Source organism: Cryptomeria japonica, chromosome 9 (genome assembly GCF_030272615.1).
Source record: "Cryptomeria japonica chromosome 9, Sugi_1.0, whole genome shotgun sequence".
NCBI classification, from domain to species: Eukaryota; Viridiplantae; Streptophyta; class Pinopsida; order Cupressales; family Cupressaceae; genus Cryptomeria; species Cryptomeria japonica.
The window spans coordinates 618,445,343-618,464,254 of NC_081413.1; the positions used below are offsets into that span (position 1 = coordinate 618,445,343).

Consider the following 18,912-nt stretch of genomic DNA (forward strand, 5'->3'; position numbering starts at 1 on the left):
TAATTAGTATGCATTAATTATATATTGTATTATATTATATGAAACATATATTATATTTAATTGTAATAATTTCTAATATAAATATAATATAGTATAACAATAAATATAGTCATAATATTTTTTTGAAAATAAATATAACTTAATTCCATTATATAAAAATTAAAAAATATAATCATAATATTCTTTTAAAAATAAATATAACTTAATTCTTTTATATAAAATAAAAATTAAATTAAAATGAAGGTTGGATTATTTTGAAAGTTATTCGGGCTATTTTGATCGCGGGCGTCAGTCTAAAACCTGCCGGTTGAGATTTCGAAGGGTTTGGACTTTGGAGTTTCAGTAAAAATGCCGCCTAAGTTCGATCCGTCACAGGTAGTGGAGGTTTATGTACGTGTTACAGGAGGCGAAGTCGGGGCAGCGTCATCTTTGGCGCCAAAGATTGGACCTCTAGGTCTTTCTCCGAAGAAAATCGGAGAAGACATAGCAAAGGAAACAGCTAGAGATTGGAAAGGGCTGAGAGTGACTGTTAAACTTACTGTCCAAAACAGGCAAGCGAAAGTCGCTGTAGTTCCCAGTGCTGCAGCACTGGTGATAAAAGCATTGAAGGAGCCTGAAAGGGACCGCAAAAAGACTAAAAATATCAAGCATTCGGGGAACATCTCGTTAGACGATGTTATCGAAATTGCGAAAGTAATGAAGCCACGCTCAATGGCAAAAGCCCTCGCCGGGACAGTCAAGGAGATTCTCGGCACTTGTGTATCAGTGGGGTGTACCGTAGACGGGAAGGACCCCAAGGATTTGCAGAGCGAGATAGATGAAGGGGAGGTCGAGATCCCCGAAGATTGATTAAAATTGGAACGAGATTGATTTGGGTTAGTGTGTTTTTTGTTAATTTGTTATTTAAGTTGGACTTATTGATACTTTAATTATGCGGGAATCTGTTAGTGTTGGGAGTTTGATTGGAGAACAATGCTTTATGATTTTTCCCTTTGTAACTGAAAAGCCTTGTCTTGGTTTGTTACTTTTAAATGTTATAGATTGTTCATGTGTTTTAAGATTACGGTTAGCTTGTTTATAAATCTGGGTTTTCTGCCTTAAAAAAACCTACCTTTAATGTTACAAGTTGTCGACTTGTTTTAAAATTGTTCACTTGTTATAAATCGTTCGCTAGATCTGATAAAACTGTCTTTATTACAGATTCTACTGGTCTTACCACTCTCACCATAGCATTATCCAATCCGAATTCTTGTTTCTAAAGCACATAAACATTCAATAGCACTAGATGAATGCATGAATTCCTCAATACTATTACCCTGGCAATCCAATTGCACAAGCAATCCATTTGTGTAATGTCCCCTAAGTGGACTTTACTCAAGTTGCTCCAGAATCCCCAAATGAGGTGTGGTTTAGGGTTAGGAAATGTAAGTTGTCAACATATCTTGATTTGGAGCCAAAATATTGACCAGTATGTAAACTGCTGTCTAATTTACTAATAATGAGACTGCAGAACATTGTTTTTTAAGCGCTTAAAAAAACTTGAGGCACTTGGGGTCGTTTTCTTCATAGAATTTAGAAATTATAGCAAAATTTATCTTAATCTCATCTTCTGAAGGAGATTTCCTTGTTGCAGAAATCTCTTTGCTAGAAAATTCTGCAGCTTCATTTGTTCCAAATATTTTGATTACATCCCTTGTCTGGGCATCACAGAATGACAAGAAAAAAATCCACCAGTCCAAATTTTTACTGTTGAGTGATCCAATAGCAGAAATATGACATCTGAATCTGTAAGATTGCATGCACCTAGTGTTGTAATATTATTTTTTAAGGTCAATGCAAAACCTTTCCACTTACAAAACTGCCATGTGCTTCTTTGATGGAGCAAGAAAAAGAGCTCTTTTTTATCTATTGTCTATACACTTTTTAAAGACAACCATATCCAATGACAACATCACCATGCTCTACATCTCAAAAGAATTCAAGAAAGTTCCTATAATGTCTTCACAGCATAACATGCCTGGCAAAAAATTGCATATTCAGAGAGAGTTATAATGTTACTTTTTGGTTTGAACTTGAGTAATCTTGGAATACAGTGAGTACATCTAACAGAAAGACCGTATGCTGCTTCTTTTGAAGATTCTGCCTTTCTCCCTTCCTGTAGATTACCAGTAATATATATAGCTATGTCATTCATATGGCTTCTTTCTTTCATATGCATTTGGTAGTGTCTAGCTTTCAACTCACAGATACTGAGTTCTTGATTGCTATCTGTATAGCTAAGTTACCATATAGGTTTGAGACACATTGACCATCTAGAGGGAAGGAGGAATGTAGGTTCAAAAACATAATTTGCATGATCAAAATTGCAGCTTTGAACTTGTCTATTTCTTATTTTATTCTTCATGAAGCCTTCGATTTAACAATTATAGCTTTGAGACACATTGACCATCTAGAGGTAGGGAGGAGTGTAGGCTCAAAAACATAATTTGCATGATCACAATTCTATTCTACATAATCTATTTCTTGTTTTATTCATCATGCAGCTTTGAATTTGATCTATTTCTTATTTTATTCTTCATGAAGCCTTCGGTTTAAATGAAATCCTGAAATTTATTTTAAAATAGTTTTATAGAATAATAGATGCATGAAATCAAAGATCCTTTTCAGGATTGTTGTAAACACTATAAATAAGTTTTCATGTTTGATATATAATTGACAACCTATTCAGATGTAATAGATGTTATATCTTATGCTTTTATTCGATTATGCTTTTTTCTCGCTATGCCGATCAAAACAACGTTGCTAGTGTTATATAAAATATTCAGAAAAGGATCCACATTTCAAAAATTATGCACTTAATACAGATATCAACTTAATTGTTTTGAAAGACATCAAATTAAAGTTGATAGCCTTGATTGATACGCTAAAATGAGGACCCAAACCACAAAATCCTAGGCCCCATCTCTTGTCCATAAACTTCCTCTCAACAAAAAAGCAATTTATGTGGACCACAACTGAAATAGAAAGGATGGTGCAATTACTAGCTAGCATGATGGAAGTAATCAGTAAATGGAGAACTCAAGAGGATACGATCCAATCATTTGATCAAGAGTAGTCGGTCCACCTCTTCTCTTCCATGGGTAATCAATTGTTTGTTCCCTTTCAAAAATTTGGTAAACCAGCGAGCAGAAAGATTTGGGTATCTCTTTAAATTTTTATCTTTGAAATCCACATGAAAGAGGCCATAACGAATCTCATAACCATACAAAAATTCAAAACTGTCCAACAATGTCCAGACAAAAGTATCCTCGAGTATTTGATCCATTTCTGCACCCACATAAGTATGCTTTCTGTAACTCTAAAGAATTCAATAGAATAAGTTGTGTACAGTTAAGGGTATGGTTTATGTCCAGCTTACCTGATAGCTGCAAGCAAACTCTCAAGATAGTCATGGAGATACTCCAACCTTCCCTTATCATTCAATGCTTCCAAGAGTGAGAGAGATTGGTTGTTTTTGGTGCCATATCCTAAAAAGAAATTTATAATTAACATTTCAGAATTGAAACAAAATCAAATGAAACTATTGTAAAGCACACTAAATGGTAATAGCATAGAAGAACTAATGAAGATGACGGGAGAAATAAATAGAGGGAGGACTGATAAATAGGAGATAATTTTAAGTACAGATAGTCAAGAGGATTCTTCAAGTATAAGAAAATCTTGAAACTGCTTGAAGTACAAGAAAGTATAAGCAACAGAGATATTGTGGTTACATGGAGACCTGAGTCCGACACAAAACATACAATTAATTTGCTGGGTCAAACTAAACATAAGACTGAGTACCATTTTCATAGATTAATATAGGTGGATTGTCATAGTGTTTCTTGAAATATTCCAATAATGCTTCCAATCCCCATGGAACATTCGGAAGTCCAGTTGGTGCCAGCTGCAATTAAATAATCAGGTTTTCATGGTCCACTACAAATTTTATATATCATATTTATTTTGACTAACCAGAGATGGGTAAGGAACAATTTATGGGCTTACCTTACCAATAGGAACATTGCCTCGCATTACTTTATATACACCAACGTATACACATCAGTATCTAAAATAGCTTACCTGTATTCTAAACTTTGCCATTTATTTCAAAATTTGTTATCTACCTGTTTCATTTGAGCCTAAATCCCTCAGGTAATCTCTTTCCTCCGCACCAAACCTCTGACTAGGTAAATTGGAAACATAGTAAGTACCGTAATGATTCAACCCAACGAAATCAAAAGATCCCCTTAGCTTTTTAGATTGTTGTTTGATGAAAGTGGGCAGCCTGGAGCCTACAATCTTCTTCATGCTGGAAGGATAGTCCCCAAAGAAAAGAGGATCTATGAACCTTTTGGACATGAAGAAAGAAAAGGGTCATAATAAATTGGTATAGATTTAAAATTCTGTTACAAGGTTCCAGAAGGATTTTCTCATTTCAATTCAGTAAAGACTTACCAACCATTTTGAAAATCAAATGTCCTCCGAGTTGCAGCTATATGTTTGGATGAGTTTGTCAATGGCACATACCACATTGCTTTTGGAATACTAGGATCACTGAGGGGGGGGGTGAATCAGTGATCTATAAAACAAGAATATCCTTAACCATTTGAAACTTTAAACCATTTACATATGTAGCAAATGACATAATAACACTATCAACATTGAATGCATGTGCAACAGATATAAGATATAATAAACAATAAAGCACATGCACACAATAAGATAATGGACATAGTTTTTATAGTGGAAAACCCCTAACGGTAAAAACCACTCTCCAATTTGTCTTTTATTAAGCCTTATAGGCAAATGTTTAGAGCACCCACTCTAGGAGCACCAACCCCTTACAATTTAGAAGCACCAACTTCCTGGAGCACCAACCCGACACTGATTTAGAAGCACCAACTTCCTGGAGCACCAACCCCATAAACAAGACACAAATAAAAGATTTAATCAGAGGGAAACTCTGTTACAATACAAAGCACTTGATACAATTCAACATCACAAAGATTTTGTCTCTGTTCCACAAATCCCCAATTTACAATCTGGTCTTGTTGAGAAAGATAATCAAGACAATACATCAACCACTGAAAAACCTTAGTGTTACCACTATCCTTGTTACCTGCACCAATCAGTGATAAACATGCCAATACATCATTTCACAGGTATACCTACAAATATGGCATTATCATTTTGTTATGCATCTGCAATCTTAATGTCAATAATCTTCCTCCTCAAAGTACTTGCAACCATAACCCTGTCACAAAACTTCTGCAAACTGATATGTACACATACACATGACACATTTCAGTCTGTCCTGCATTAGTTGTATTCAACCCTTCATTCTCCATTATAAACAATCACACATTTTAGTCTTTATTCGTTGGTGTAAACAACAAACATACAAACCCTTGTCTACAAACAGACATACATTACTTCATAAAAGATCAAGAACAACATTTATAATCAACATAATCAGATTACCATTCTTTCCATATCTTCTTCGTATGCTTCATCACATAAAATGAATGGTTACAACACTGTCTGCAATAATATCCACATTCACTGCATTCTGTATTGTATTCTCTGCTCACTGTGTATTCTTGAATCCTCTATCTCTGCACACAACTTTTAATTCACTGGTTCTTCCATTATGTTTTAGACATAAATATTTTTAGCAAGATTTGATATGCTTCGTTATCTGTATAAAACTATTCAATAAATATCATTCCCGTTAACCTTCGAATGAACATGCATTTATAAAGTGTCTGTAGATAGTTAAGAAGTAGTATTCAGTTACAACTGCCACCAACTTCCTTCCACCATGGATCTTTAACAAACTAATTATATTTCAATATCATCCAACTTATCAAATCTCAACTTTGTCTTGACAAGTTCGTGCTGCTAACCAAACCTTGATTAAAAATCGGCAATATTAGCCCATTCGAATACATGCACGGGTATGTAAGATAACCTTCTTCCCATGCTGAGAATTAGAATTATAAGTAATGAATATTCAATCAAAATACTGATGCTGGTTTGTTGGGACACTTGTTCAAAATGTAGATACCCTTCCACTCATTTGACGAATTAACTTGCAGCTATTACAACCCAGAGACATGCTCAAATATGGAGTATAAATGTCGTCAATCAACTGCTGAAGATAAGCAACGTAAACTCTAAAGTTTCCTCACGAATTTATAGATATGATATTCTCAGTCACTAAATCCATAGGTTTGAACCAATCTGTGACTTATTTGCAGCAAATATAGGTAAGAATCGTACCAGATTCGTACCCCAAATTCACATTTTAAAACCACGAACAACAGAATGGAGGGCACGACTTTCTTGGAAGGTCAAGACCAAACTATGAGACGATTTCTCCTTTCCATATACATCTTTATGAGCCTCTCGAAGGTACCGTATAAATTGTTGAATCTACTTTAAACTAGCCGGTTGCATTGTTGTAAAGTATTCTGAAGACTCTTGAGCACATTGGTGATAATTCTTCTATCAAATATTCGTGCTTGATTCTTTGTCAAATTGTCATTATTTTCAAATATTCTGTCATCACATAAAGCTCCTGTCGCCCAAGACTTGTAAATCTTGATTTTACTTTTGCTCGATTCAATAAAGTTTTTATTACTTCACCCTGGTTCATATATAACCATAGGCACCTTTTCATTAAATTTTGCACAAGTTGAATATCTTTACAGGAAACATTTTAAGAATTGGATGTCAAAGTTACTCCCGTACTTGACTTAATAACATCAGATTCACACTGTGTCTTATGTGGCTGGTCTTCTTGCTCCTGTTCTGATTGTGATGACAATGGGCTTCTGTTGCAATTAAAAAATTAGTTTACATCATATAAATTGTGCACTTTCATAAATCTCCTTCCATCAGACAAACAGTTCAAAGACAAGCAAAGGACCAATTATACTGTATGTTTGTTCAGCTTTCTCTCTTTCATGAATGTCTCCATGTAATACACAAGATTAGAACTTAAGAGTCCTCATGTTCAAAATTCCAATATTGTGGAGTAGTTTTGGTGGCAACAACTATAATGAATTTGCTATGGTACCTCTCTGATCAACTATACTGAATTTGCTATGGTACCTCTCTGATTAATAATTTATTTATCCAGGATCTATGTGCAGCAGTGAGCCACTTTCCAAGATGATAAATTAAGCAGAATGCAGCCAAGGAAATTGGTGTGGAGTGTTGGAGAAACAATGAGAGAGAGTAATAAGACAATCTACAGCTAGCTGAGAACATATTGTGAATAGCAACCTGAGAATCCTATTATGAATCTAATCTGATCAACCATATGCTCTGACGCCATTTACCAACCTTTTGACATCAATGACACATTGTCAAAGTCAACAATTGCCACAATTGCCAAGCCAATAAAACCATTTTGGTTGGTCTGCATAAATAAAGAAATTATCAAACTTTTAGACAATAAATTTGGGCAACCTTCAGGCGGCCAATAAAAAGTAAATTGCTTTGCTGGAAAATTCAAAGCCCTAAAGCTAATGTTGGTTGAGTGGTTTGATAGCCCCAAGGCCTTTCTATTTCTGAATTTAGGGCTCAACCAAATGGAGAGTAGTTGAGCCTTTTCAGAAGTTATTAACCTATTTTCAGTGTTAAAAATTGCCCTTTTAAGAACAAATATTACCCTACTTTCAGTGTTAAAAATTACAACCTGAAATTTTTCTCTGTAGACCTCAACTACTTCTGCATGAGATAACAGAACATGATGACCAACGATATATGGTTCGACTGTAGAATCTCCTGCACTGCAGTTGCCAAAATATCCAAATGGATAAGAACAGCGTTCCGGAGGCCACCAACCAATGTCATAACTTAAAGTGGGAAATGCATTTGGCTCGTTGAAAGTTGTCCAGTGCTTCACTCTGTCCCCAAATTCTCTTAAACAAACTTCTGCAAAGGCTCTGAAATCTTCTCTGTTTAGCAACAGCCAATCAAAACTCTTAGGCATCTGATAGTGTGAAGAATAGCTTCATGAAGAACTGCCAATCATTTATAGATTGAGACATTACACTATTCTGGGACTGAGCCATCCTCCATAGGCATCTTCCAAGCTCTGGGGCAAATCGAAGTGGTATAAGGTAGCATGCGGTTGAATACCTGCAAATTTTACGTATGTCTTCAATTACACGTTTTTATCACAATTTTACTAGGACTTCAACTACTGTCAAAAGCATTATGTGTATATTTGCAATCATTCAACAATCGACACTGTATATTTACTGTCATAAATCTTTGTATATTTGCAATCACTGTCAAGCAGCAGATGTTAATGAGATATCTTATCTGAATGTTTTAAAAGACGTTATCCAATTGTTTATTTACAAGCAACTACTAAGGTTGGCATCCTCCCAAAGCTTAGGCCATAAATTCAATCTTTTGTGGATATCAATCTTTTGTGGATATCCTGTGCGATAATAATTAATTGGAAAAATTTCCTTTTCCGGTCTATCTAAATGCAAAAGTAAGATTCCAGGATTAATTTTTCAGTAGGCATGCTAATATTTTTGTATATGTGAATCAGTATGATAAAATGGTTTTAATTAATCTGTAAAATAACAAAATTTCTTTTGTACACTGTTCAAAACAGATGATTTTTCAATTCTAGCAAGCAATATCACAACTGATAATTGATATGGAATTTACTTTGTTCTCCTGTTTGCTAAAGCCAAAAATTAGATTCCAACATTAATTTGTCAGTAGGCCTACTACTACTTTTGTATATCTCACTCAGTAGTCAGTAGTATGATAAAATAGTTTTAAATTTTAATTGTGTCCAGCTATAAAATGCTAAAATGCATTACATTGTATATGGTGTTTAAATATTGCTTCCATGGAGATTTCTCGTCTCATTTTGAGATTTATGGGAAATTGGCTTTGTTTAGCTTACATTATTTGAACTTGGATTTTTTGATGTTTGCTGGAGGGCTAGAACCTGGGGAAGATCAGAATTTGGTCCAGACCAGTCTAGGTTTTTTTAGGGTTACTGTTAACCTTGTAACAGAGCTTCATATTTTTAAAATCCTCTGTTCAGTCTACCAAAATTAGCTTTTATATGTTGAATCTTTCTTAGGAAAGATTATATTCTTGAAAGTATTTTGGGATGAAGGTAGCTCTTTTTCTATGTATGCACAAGTAGATATGGACTATTCCCTGTTTTTCTGTAGAAACATGTTTGATCCTTGAATATGCCAGATGCTTGTGACCTCACGTTTACTTTTATACTTAAAAAGGCTGGCAGCTGTACGCATCGTTTATGGTTCTTTCTTCTGATTTGTATAACATAACACTAGCATGCTTGTACAGGTCATAGAGGCTTATGTGCTTTCTATTTCCTTGAATGTAAGAACATGGACATGCGAAGGAAATCAGAAGTGGTAAAACTGTGTTTACAATAGCATCAAATAGAGTTAATCCTGACTCGCAACTTTAATCAGAGAATCAAAATAAAGTGTCATTGAACATTATGCATTCTACATTGGTGGATATTTGTTGGTGCTTATTATAAATGGTATGAATAGCTAGAAGTTAATTGGTCGGATTTTATCATCAACAGAATATGTTTTTTATTCTTTCTATTGCTCTGAACGGTTATGGCTGTTCTTGGATTCTTCCTGTTACCTATACTCATGGTGTGCTGAATGACTTAAATGCAGATGTCGCATGGCTTTGATAATGCCGATTCCTTTATAGAGATGGGATTTCCAAGTAAAGGTAGAATCAGGAAGAGGAGTGAAGGATAATTTTGTTTGATGTGATTTTATGATGAACTTGAGGGTAAATGGTGAAGATATAATATGTCTCCACCTCATTTTTATCCCGACACTATTAGTCATGATTCTATTCTTGTTATTTCAAGTTTCAACAGAACCTTAGTTTTTAACTGTCATAATTTTTGTTACAATACGGAAGGAGATAAATTATATGTATTGTTTTTTTTGAAACTTGGATGGAGCACTTACTGGTTTGGTCATTATATTTCTGTATGTTGTTGACTTGGTCTTCTCATCGTTACGGGGAATCATAATTTTTATTTGTTATAAATTCATATCTTTTAGTTATGAGTGAAATTATTACAATGAACTGAATTTTTGTTACGGTTAGAGGGAGCAAAATGATGTAAATGTTTTGAGAGCACTTATCCAGAAACAATTGGAGCAGATATTTTTTTGACAAATTATTATAATAATTTTGATTTGGTACAATTTGGTAGGAGAAAAATGTCATAAGTAGTTTATATGAAGGAGGTTTGCAGAAATAAATTAACCAACACTTTTTGATCAAATAGTATCTGTTATTTTGAATATGGCATCCCCAACTGGCCAGATATTCAATTTTATTTCATTTTGAAGATTTAATTAAAAGTATAATATAACAGAGTAATGAATTTTTTGGTCTGAAGCTTTGAGTTTTTTAATCTGCATTTGTAAAAAAATGATGAATAGTGTCCTTCAGGCTCAGGCTTACTACTGATCGATCTCAACTTTGATGATTTTTCTATGCTATTTTTAACTTAAATCTGATGGATCTCACCTTTGATGATTTTTATATACTATTTTTTAACTTAAACCTGAGAATCTGAGAATTAATGTAGCAATGGTCCAGCAAGGCACATTTTCCTGCTTTGGAATTAATTGATTGGACATTACTAATTCTTGATTTTGTTAAATACTGATAAACCTTTACACGACAGAATGGAAAGCTGAAATATTTATGCATCCATGTAATTGTAGAGGAGCAGCAAGCCCATGTCAACAAAAAACATCTGCTCAATTTCCACTTGTTATTTAAATGGTAGCTGTTAGGATTTACTGACTAGGTAAATAAAGAATCAGGAATAAAGGCGGACAAAGTGAATTAAACAAATGCAGTTAAATTCGAGCAGACGTGCATGACCGTCTTGATATTTTTGTGGAATGACCTAACTCGTAAACTTCCATTTATATTAGAAACTTGCTTTGATATGAAAATCTTTCCTATACTCGAATCAATTGCAGCATTTCTCTACTGCAAACGCAAACAAAGCCTTGTACTTGCATCCGCTCAATACTTCATCAAGGTACAGAACAGATTCAACTAGGTTAGCTTGGTTGGAACTGAGCCACAATCACAAGTAGAATGGTGGAATAGTGGAAAGAAAGTAATCACTTTAGTGGGGAATCAAATCAGTAGCCAGTAGTCATTATAGCTAACTTTGTGCACCCATAGATTCTTAAAGGTATATTAGATTTTGACAATATTGTTTTGGTTTCTAGGTAGTATCAATGCATGTTGTAAGATCCAAAAGGTCAAAAAGTATACATATTTCAAAGTGTCTTCGATATCTACTTAAAGATGTTCCAATAACTGTGTACTATAAATTGTCAATATTTATGCACAAATGTTCAGTAGCACGACTATGGGTATCGATAAAAGTGCACAAATGGATCAATTATGTAACAAAAATGGTAAAAGAGCAAGGTTGCATGGGTACTCGTACCGGAGACTCGGATGTGTCTCTTGCACCAGAAACTTCGTTGCAAACGTCTCCATAGAGAGGAGACTTATCGCTAACGTATCTGCCTGTCTCCCACCGTCTCCAAGCCAAACAAAAAAAAAGGAAACCTTAAAATGTTAAAAAACACAAAACACAGGCAACAAAATAATCAAAATGTAGTACAAATGGAAAACAAACAATGCTCAAAACAAATGTAGGTCACAAGGATTTCTTAAAATGTTGCAACAGCCATTACTAAATTATTATATTATATTTAATGTCATTATATTTAATGTTCAATGTCATTATATTTTCAGAATTTCTATAAATTATTAAATTATATTTAAAAGAAATTGGCTACCCACATCTCCTATTTTGAAAAAATAGCCGTACCAGTACTAGCACCAGCCTCCAAAGTCTCCAAGTACTCCCGTACCCGTGCAACCTTGTAAACATTCAGGATCTTATTCATTGTCTACCATCCTTATCTAAAGAATCATCCATTCCCTTAGGGATGCATCTTTTGTGTGTTAATCATAATCCAAAAACATCACCCTATCCTAATTTTCCCAAAGATATGATGGTTGCATGACTTGTTTGTCAGTTGTTCTTTTTTTATTTATCTTTTGACCCATGACTATAACTTCTTAACTCCATCTAGATCTTTCTACCTTAGTGTGTTTCAATTGGTGTATAATGGTGCGTAATCTTTGTTTCTACGTGGTGTTTGTTGATTGTTCTTTACATGACCCACAAGGGTTGATTCTAACTTCAAATGTGTAGGAATTTCCTTTATTTGCCACCAAGCCCATGCCAAGGACTTGTGCGCACAAGGATATACTCATACTATAATTCCATACCTCACATGACCCATCAATGTTATATCATGTATTTTATGTACTAAGACAATGACTTCTTTGAGAGTCAAGTCCATGTAAAGTTTGTCTTGTCACCTTGGTTCTTATACCATTGGTGCATTTAATACCCTTTGCTATATCAAAACAATGATTGCTCTTCACATTTCAACATAACCTATCCCATTCTCTAGCCTTATCCATTATTTTCTCTGTCATAATTAACCTCATGCCCTCATTCAGCCACCCTATACCACTCAATATCTCCTCCTAAGGCTTCAACTCATTTCCCCACCTATCCCCATCCCATCCTACTATCTACCCTTCCCCCCATTTCTATCTCCTTTCCTCTCATTCTATATCATGATTGCAAACAAAAATATCGGCACACATTGTATTTGTACTTAACCCACATCCACCGATAATTAGGTCATATCATAATCATAACCATAATCATCATAATCACCATAACATCATAAAATTCTAAAAACATCCATAAAATCACATCATCTTGAGTACATCTCACAATAATATATACATCATATATCCATCTACAAAACACCATCATATTATCATTAACATCCATAGGTAGCCATAAAATCCATAAAACGATATATTCACATTTTCCATAAAAAGATATAACCCATACCATCCATAATAGGCATCGAGGAGATCATCATATGATCCACAAACTATACCGTGAACATCATATGCATACATCACATGATCCAACCATAAAATCCATAACATACATACATTGTAAAGTATAAACATACACATCATACAATGCATCACCAAAATCATCTCATTGAATAGCCAAAAATAATAATATTCATTATGCAAGTGTCACCAAATGTACGTATGACCAATATCAAAGTGTTATATATAATGCATGTCTATCAAATGTCATAAACTCCTAACTAGTGTAACCACCCTTTAATGCTCCTAGAGAACCTGGTCTACTTATCCCTAGTGGGAGTGGACCTTGAGGTGTAGGTGGTTTCATGCCAATTGATGGCCCTAATTTCATAGACCCCACCCTCCTCAACTGACTACTCTTAGAAAATCTAGGCACTCTTTGACCAATGGGTATCATTGACTCATATAATGTTTTATATTATTGCACCTCTCTCACTACTCATGTAGCTTCACTACAAGAGTATAATATATTTTTTGCTATTTGTCCCATCCCCTATCTTCCTAGAATCCTCGTGGTCAAATATCTCTCTTCTCTATGTTGGGCTATGTCTACATCTACCCTTTGTAGTTGGATATGTGCTACATTCTATATTGGTATGGCCCCATCTCTCTCCACTTGTACTCCATTTGCCTTGTCCCTCTTTGCATAATAGATGTCCTAGAGATTGTCCCTCTTTTCAAATCTTTGGCCTCACTCAATGTGTGCCTCATCTCTCTCTCAACAATAGCTCTCCAACTATAATATGGTGGTGCCTAATCACACCTCAATATCCCCCTCATCATCTTTCTCCTCTCCTCCTTATGCACCATCTATCTCAATATTCTCTCCCTCTCCCCTAACCTACAACTCTTAATGGTCCTTCTTATGCATTGTTTCCTCTCCCTCAACCTACCTAAATTATCCCCTCCATCTTGTCAATCTCCTCCATCCCCTACATCACCTCCTCTAATTATCGCCTCTCCATTTGGCATGGTCAAACTCACCAATTTGTCCTCATCCATCCATGTTGCATAGTCCACTATCACCCTTGCATCATCCACTATGGTAGTTGTGTCCACAAAACTAGTTGCATTAATATCCATGACGAACTAGCCCATGCAAAACCCATTGCCACCGCCATGGTCTAATCCCTCACATCACTTGAGAAAATATAACCCCTCTTATCACTCAAAAAATATAACCTCACCCCTCCATTGTTTGCTACCGTCTAAACTATCGCAGTACCCTATGAGGTAGATATTTCTCAAGAATATGAATTGTTTACCTACTAAAATAACAATATGTCTACATATAGGGAAAGTTCCCACCATTATCATCCCACACCATGGGCACCCCTCATGACCTCCATATCATCTCAATTATAATATTGATCACATTCCTCCAATAGACCATATCTCTCATCTTTGTATGGTAAACTACTCCTCCATATAAGTGTACATACAGTTGTCTAGTGGTTTATTGCTTAGGTGACACTAGTCTCAAAACAATAATATGCTCCCTAACGAGCTCTATAAATGACATTGTTTTATCTATTCTAATTTATCTTGCACAAGACGTTTCTATGTTTTAAAAGACTTCATCCTAAACTTTATTTTAACTTAATAGGTGATATATGACATATAATGAATGAATGCGTTTTTTGATTATTCGTAGTTGATATAATCTCATAATATTATAAATGGTCACAATGTGGATGAATGCTTGTTTTAAGATACTAACCTATAGTTGAAGGATTGACTGCTAGCTCACAACCAAAGTAGGTTGTTCCTTGTGACCTATGAGATATAGTCAAGAAGGTGTCAATCAAAATGCAACTGTGAAGGAGCTTTGTTGGCCTTGTTGATGAGGAATAAATGCACTCAAAGGATATGGATGAGTTTGTAGGCTAGTGGAGTCATGCTTCATTATGAAATTCATTCGATTCTCACACGTTTCCTATCCTTTCTATTCTGCAGTTGAATAAGAGTCCAATCAAGATTGTGACTCCTATCAATTTAGTTGTTACTTTCAATAAATAGGAGAATATGTCATCCTTAGTGTTGGAGAGGATTAACAGGTGTTAATAACAGTTTCTAAAATGTAATTGATCCACTCTCTCGAGACTATGTATAAAGTCTAGTCTTCTCCAAATGTATGATAGATGGTAGGTTCTCCTAGATTTTCTAGTTAATTAGTGAAGTTATTATTGTCTACTATGTACTATTAAATAATGAATAAAGTGGATGATTGATGATCTCCTTAGTTAAGACTACGTTGTGATCAGAGATTGTAACCCACAAACAAGGGCCACTTGATAATTTTAGCATTAGTTAAGTTGTTCGTTGCTTTGATACATTAGTTGTTGTACTTGTCACTCTCTAGCTAATAGATATATGAAATGATCTATTCCCCTAGGAGTTCTAAAAATCTAAAGTTTGATTGTTTAAAGTATGGGGTTCTTTATTTTTACCTTTCAAATATTAAATATTCTAGCATGCAATAACAGATAGCCACATAAAATAAGAATCAACTGTTTTGTTTTATTTCCTTTAGACACTTTGCTAGCAATTCAAATACACTTGAATTAATATAATATTTTGGTCTCTGATTATTTCAATATCGAGGAAAATCCTACATTCTCCACATACCCGATAAAAAGCATCCCCAATCAAGCTACTTAGGCTACCTCAATCTGATTATGCCACGTATGCTGGGAAGATTGACCAAGCAGATCCTTCACGACATGGGATGATTTTAATTGTCTGATCAACTACGATTTTCCTTGACTTTTGCGCCTTCCATGCCCAGCATCATCGCCTCAAGGCGATGGAAGGTCAGCTGTAAATGATACCTGGAGTGTTGTTTGGACCCAAAATAGCTAAAGAAGGCCAATCTCACCCTTATCACCCTCAAAACTAAAGATTTCAATGTAGCGCCAGATTAATCCACTGTCAAGTTCGCCTCAAGTTTGCGTCCAAGGCTAGTAAGCACAGGGTTTTCGTCCTGAGCTAAGCACGATTTGCAGAGAGAAAATTATAAAATTTTATGACATGAATAATCTCCCTGTTGCATCGATCAACCTTAATATTGGCCTCATCATCACAAAAAACCATCGAACTCTTCTAGACAATTCTTTCAGCTCGACTTAAACTTGATTTTCATTGATACCATTGATAACATTAATTATTATTATTTGGTCCCCTTGAAGACATCACCTAGTCATTAAATGTTAAGTCTTAAATGGCCCCCTTTTTATGACTTAATGAACAATTATAATTATTCCCTTCTAATTATTTATTAACTCTAGCCAAGGGAATTAAAGAAGCTAGAGTTTGATTGTCATTTGCTTGTCAAAATGATAGGGACATTGCAGTCCTCCGTTCCTGGAATTGCTAGTCCTCTAGTAATTTCAAGCTAGGATGCTGCAATATCTCTTCTCCTTCCCAAGTTGCGTCCTCAAGTGGCAAATTCTTCCGTTTGATCAAATATTCTCAGACCATTTTGTTTCTCAACTTCCTCTCTCCAATCCACAATGCCTTCTGGAACCAAGACCAACTTCCCCTCTTCATCTAGAGGTGGCAATTCAGGAGAAGCAATTGTATGCTGACCCAGAACCTTTTTAAGATAGGAGACATGAAAAACATTGCGGATTTTGCTGCCCTCAGGTAACTCCAATTCATATGCAACCTCTCTTATTCTCTTCAGAATCTTGTAGGGCCCATAAAAATGTGGTTTTAGCTTTTCTGCCCCACTCATCTTCAATGTGCTCGATCTATAGGGTTGCAAACGTAGGAACACTAAGTCTCCCACTTCAAAAGACCACTCAACCCGATGCCTGTCAGCATATATCTTATGTTGGTTCTGAGCATGTTGTATGTTTTCTCTAAGTGCCTTGAGAATGTCCTGGTAGCTCTGCACAGTCTCTTTAGCCCGTGGAACCTTACTATCATCGAATGCTAAATCCATAAATGATAAAGCTTCCTATCCATACAAAGCTCTGAAGGGTGACATGCCAATGGACATATGATAGGTGGTATTGTATCAATACTCACAAAGATAGAGCCACCTCACCCAAGCACGTTGCTACCCCGAAACATAGTTTCACAAATAGCCTTCAATCCACTTGTTAACTATTTATGTCTACCCATCCGTTTGAGGATGGTAGCTGGTGTTGGGTGTCAATTCAGTTCCTACCAATCTGAACAATTCTTGCCAAAACATACTCATTAATCTACTATCTCTATCACTCACAATTGTTTTGGGTAATCCATGTAATCTGAAGATCTCCCTGAAAAATAATTCTGCAATTTGCAATGCCGAGGAGTCGGTAGGAACAACAAGGAAGTGTGCATATTTAGTAAGTCGGTCAACTACCACAAAGATACAATCTTTCCCTTGCACACGTGGTAGGCCTATGATCAAATCCATTGATATCCCTTCCTATTTTTGCTCAGGAAACGACAAAGGCTGTAGAAGACCTGCTGGAAATGCGTGTCCTGACTTGTTTTGCTGACAAGTAAGACATTCTCTAACATGTTGGAGCACATCATCCTTCAATCCTTTCTAGGTAAACCTCTCACAAACCTGGCAATAGGTCTTGAAGAAACCTGGGTGTCCTCTCACAGGTGAATAATGTAGTGCCTCCAATATTTTCTTCTTCAATTTGGAACCAGGTACAAGATAGATTCTGTTTTTAAAATAGATAATGTCATCAATCACTGCATATTTGTTATCCTGCACCTTACCATCAATAAGATCACAAGCAAAAGGATTCTTTGGATACTCAACCAATAACTGCGTCTTCCAGTCAGCTGCGATCTTTGTGAGGGAAGAAAGAGTGGGTTTCCTAGAGAGAGCATCTGCAACAACACTTTTCTTTCCTTTTACATACTCCACATCAAAATCGTAAGCTTGAATCTTGCTTACTCATTTTTGTTGCCTCTCATTCAAATCCTTCTACTCCAGGAAATACTTGAGACTTTTATGATTTGTAAGCACTATGAAACAAGTCTCAACCAGGTATTGCCTGAACTTAGCTAGTGCATGCATGATCACTAGCATCTCCTTATCATATGTGAAATAAATTCTCTCATTGTCCCTCAAATTTTTGCTCTCATAAGCGATCAGATGTCGGTTTTGCATTATCACTGCACCAATTCCCTGCCTTGATGCATCACACTCCAAAACAAATGGCTACGTGAAATATGGTAATGCCAACACTGGACACGAACTCATAGCATTCTTGAGCTTGTCAAAAGCTAACTATACACTTTCTGACCATGAGAACAAACCCTTCTTAGTCAATTCTGTCAGTGGGGAAGCTAACTGTGAGAACCCACGCACAGACCTTTTGTAATATGAACACAACCCCAAGAAGCCTCTCAACTCAAATATGTTTTTAGGTGGTGGCCAGTCTAAGATTGCCTGAATCTTTTCTTGGTGCACTTTCACACCATTAGCGCCAATGATATGTCTCAGATACAAGATCTCTGTCATCCCAAATTCACATTTAGAGGCTTTTGCATAAAGTGTCTGTACCTCCATAATACCCAATACCATGTCCAAATGATGCAAATGGTCACTCCAAGTTTTGTTGTAATCAGGATGTCATCGAAAAAGACCAAAACAAATTTCCTCAGCTACTCCCAAAACACATGATTCATACAAGACTGAAATGTTGCTGATGCATTTGTGAGTCCATAGGGCATGACCAGGAACTCAAAATGCCCGTAATGACAACGAAAGGTAGTTTTGGGAATGTCCTCTTCTCTGACATGTATCTGATGATAACCAGAGCGCAGATCTATTTT

At 35.6% G+C, this 18,912-nt stretch overlaps 2 protein-coding genes across 2 annotated transcripts; one reads left to right on the plus strand and one right to left on the minus strand.

Annotated features, from left to right (window-relative positions):
• The first annotated feature begins 251 nt into the window (after window positions 1-251).
• On the plus strand, window positions 252-10,069 carry LOC131063692 (large ribosomal subunit protein uL11). Its single transcript, XM_057997585.1, has 2 exons — window positions 252-875; window positions 9,750-10,069. The coding sequence occupies exon 1, from the start codon at window positions 349-351 to the stop codon at window positions 847-849; it is 501 nt and encodes a 166-aa protein (XP_057853568.1). The 5' UTR covers window positions 252-348; the 3' UTR covers window positions 850-875; window positions 9,750-10,069.
• Window positions 6,764-12,041, minus strand: LOC131858559 (cyanidin 3-O-glucoside 7-O-glucosyltransferase (acyl-glucose)-like). Its single transcript, XM_059211840.1, has 6 exons — window positions 11,963-12,041; window positions 11,573-11,697; window positions 7,748-8,044; window positions 7,393-7,468; window positions 6,952-7,018; window positions 6,764-6,878 (listed from the first exon to the last, which is right to left on the minus strand). The coding sequence occupies exons 1-6, from the start codon at window positions 12,039-12,041 to the stop codon at window positions 6,764-6,766; spliced, it is 759 nt and encodes a 252-aa protein (XP_059067823.1).
• Window positions 12,042-18,912: the final 6,871 nt, after the last annotated feature.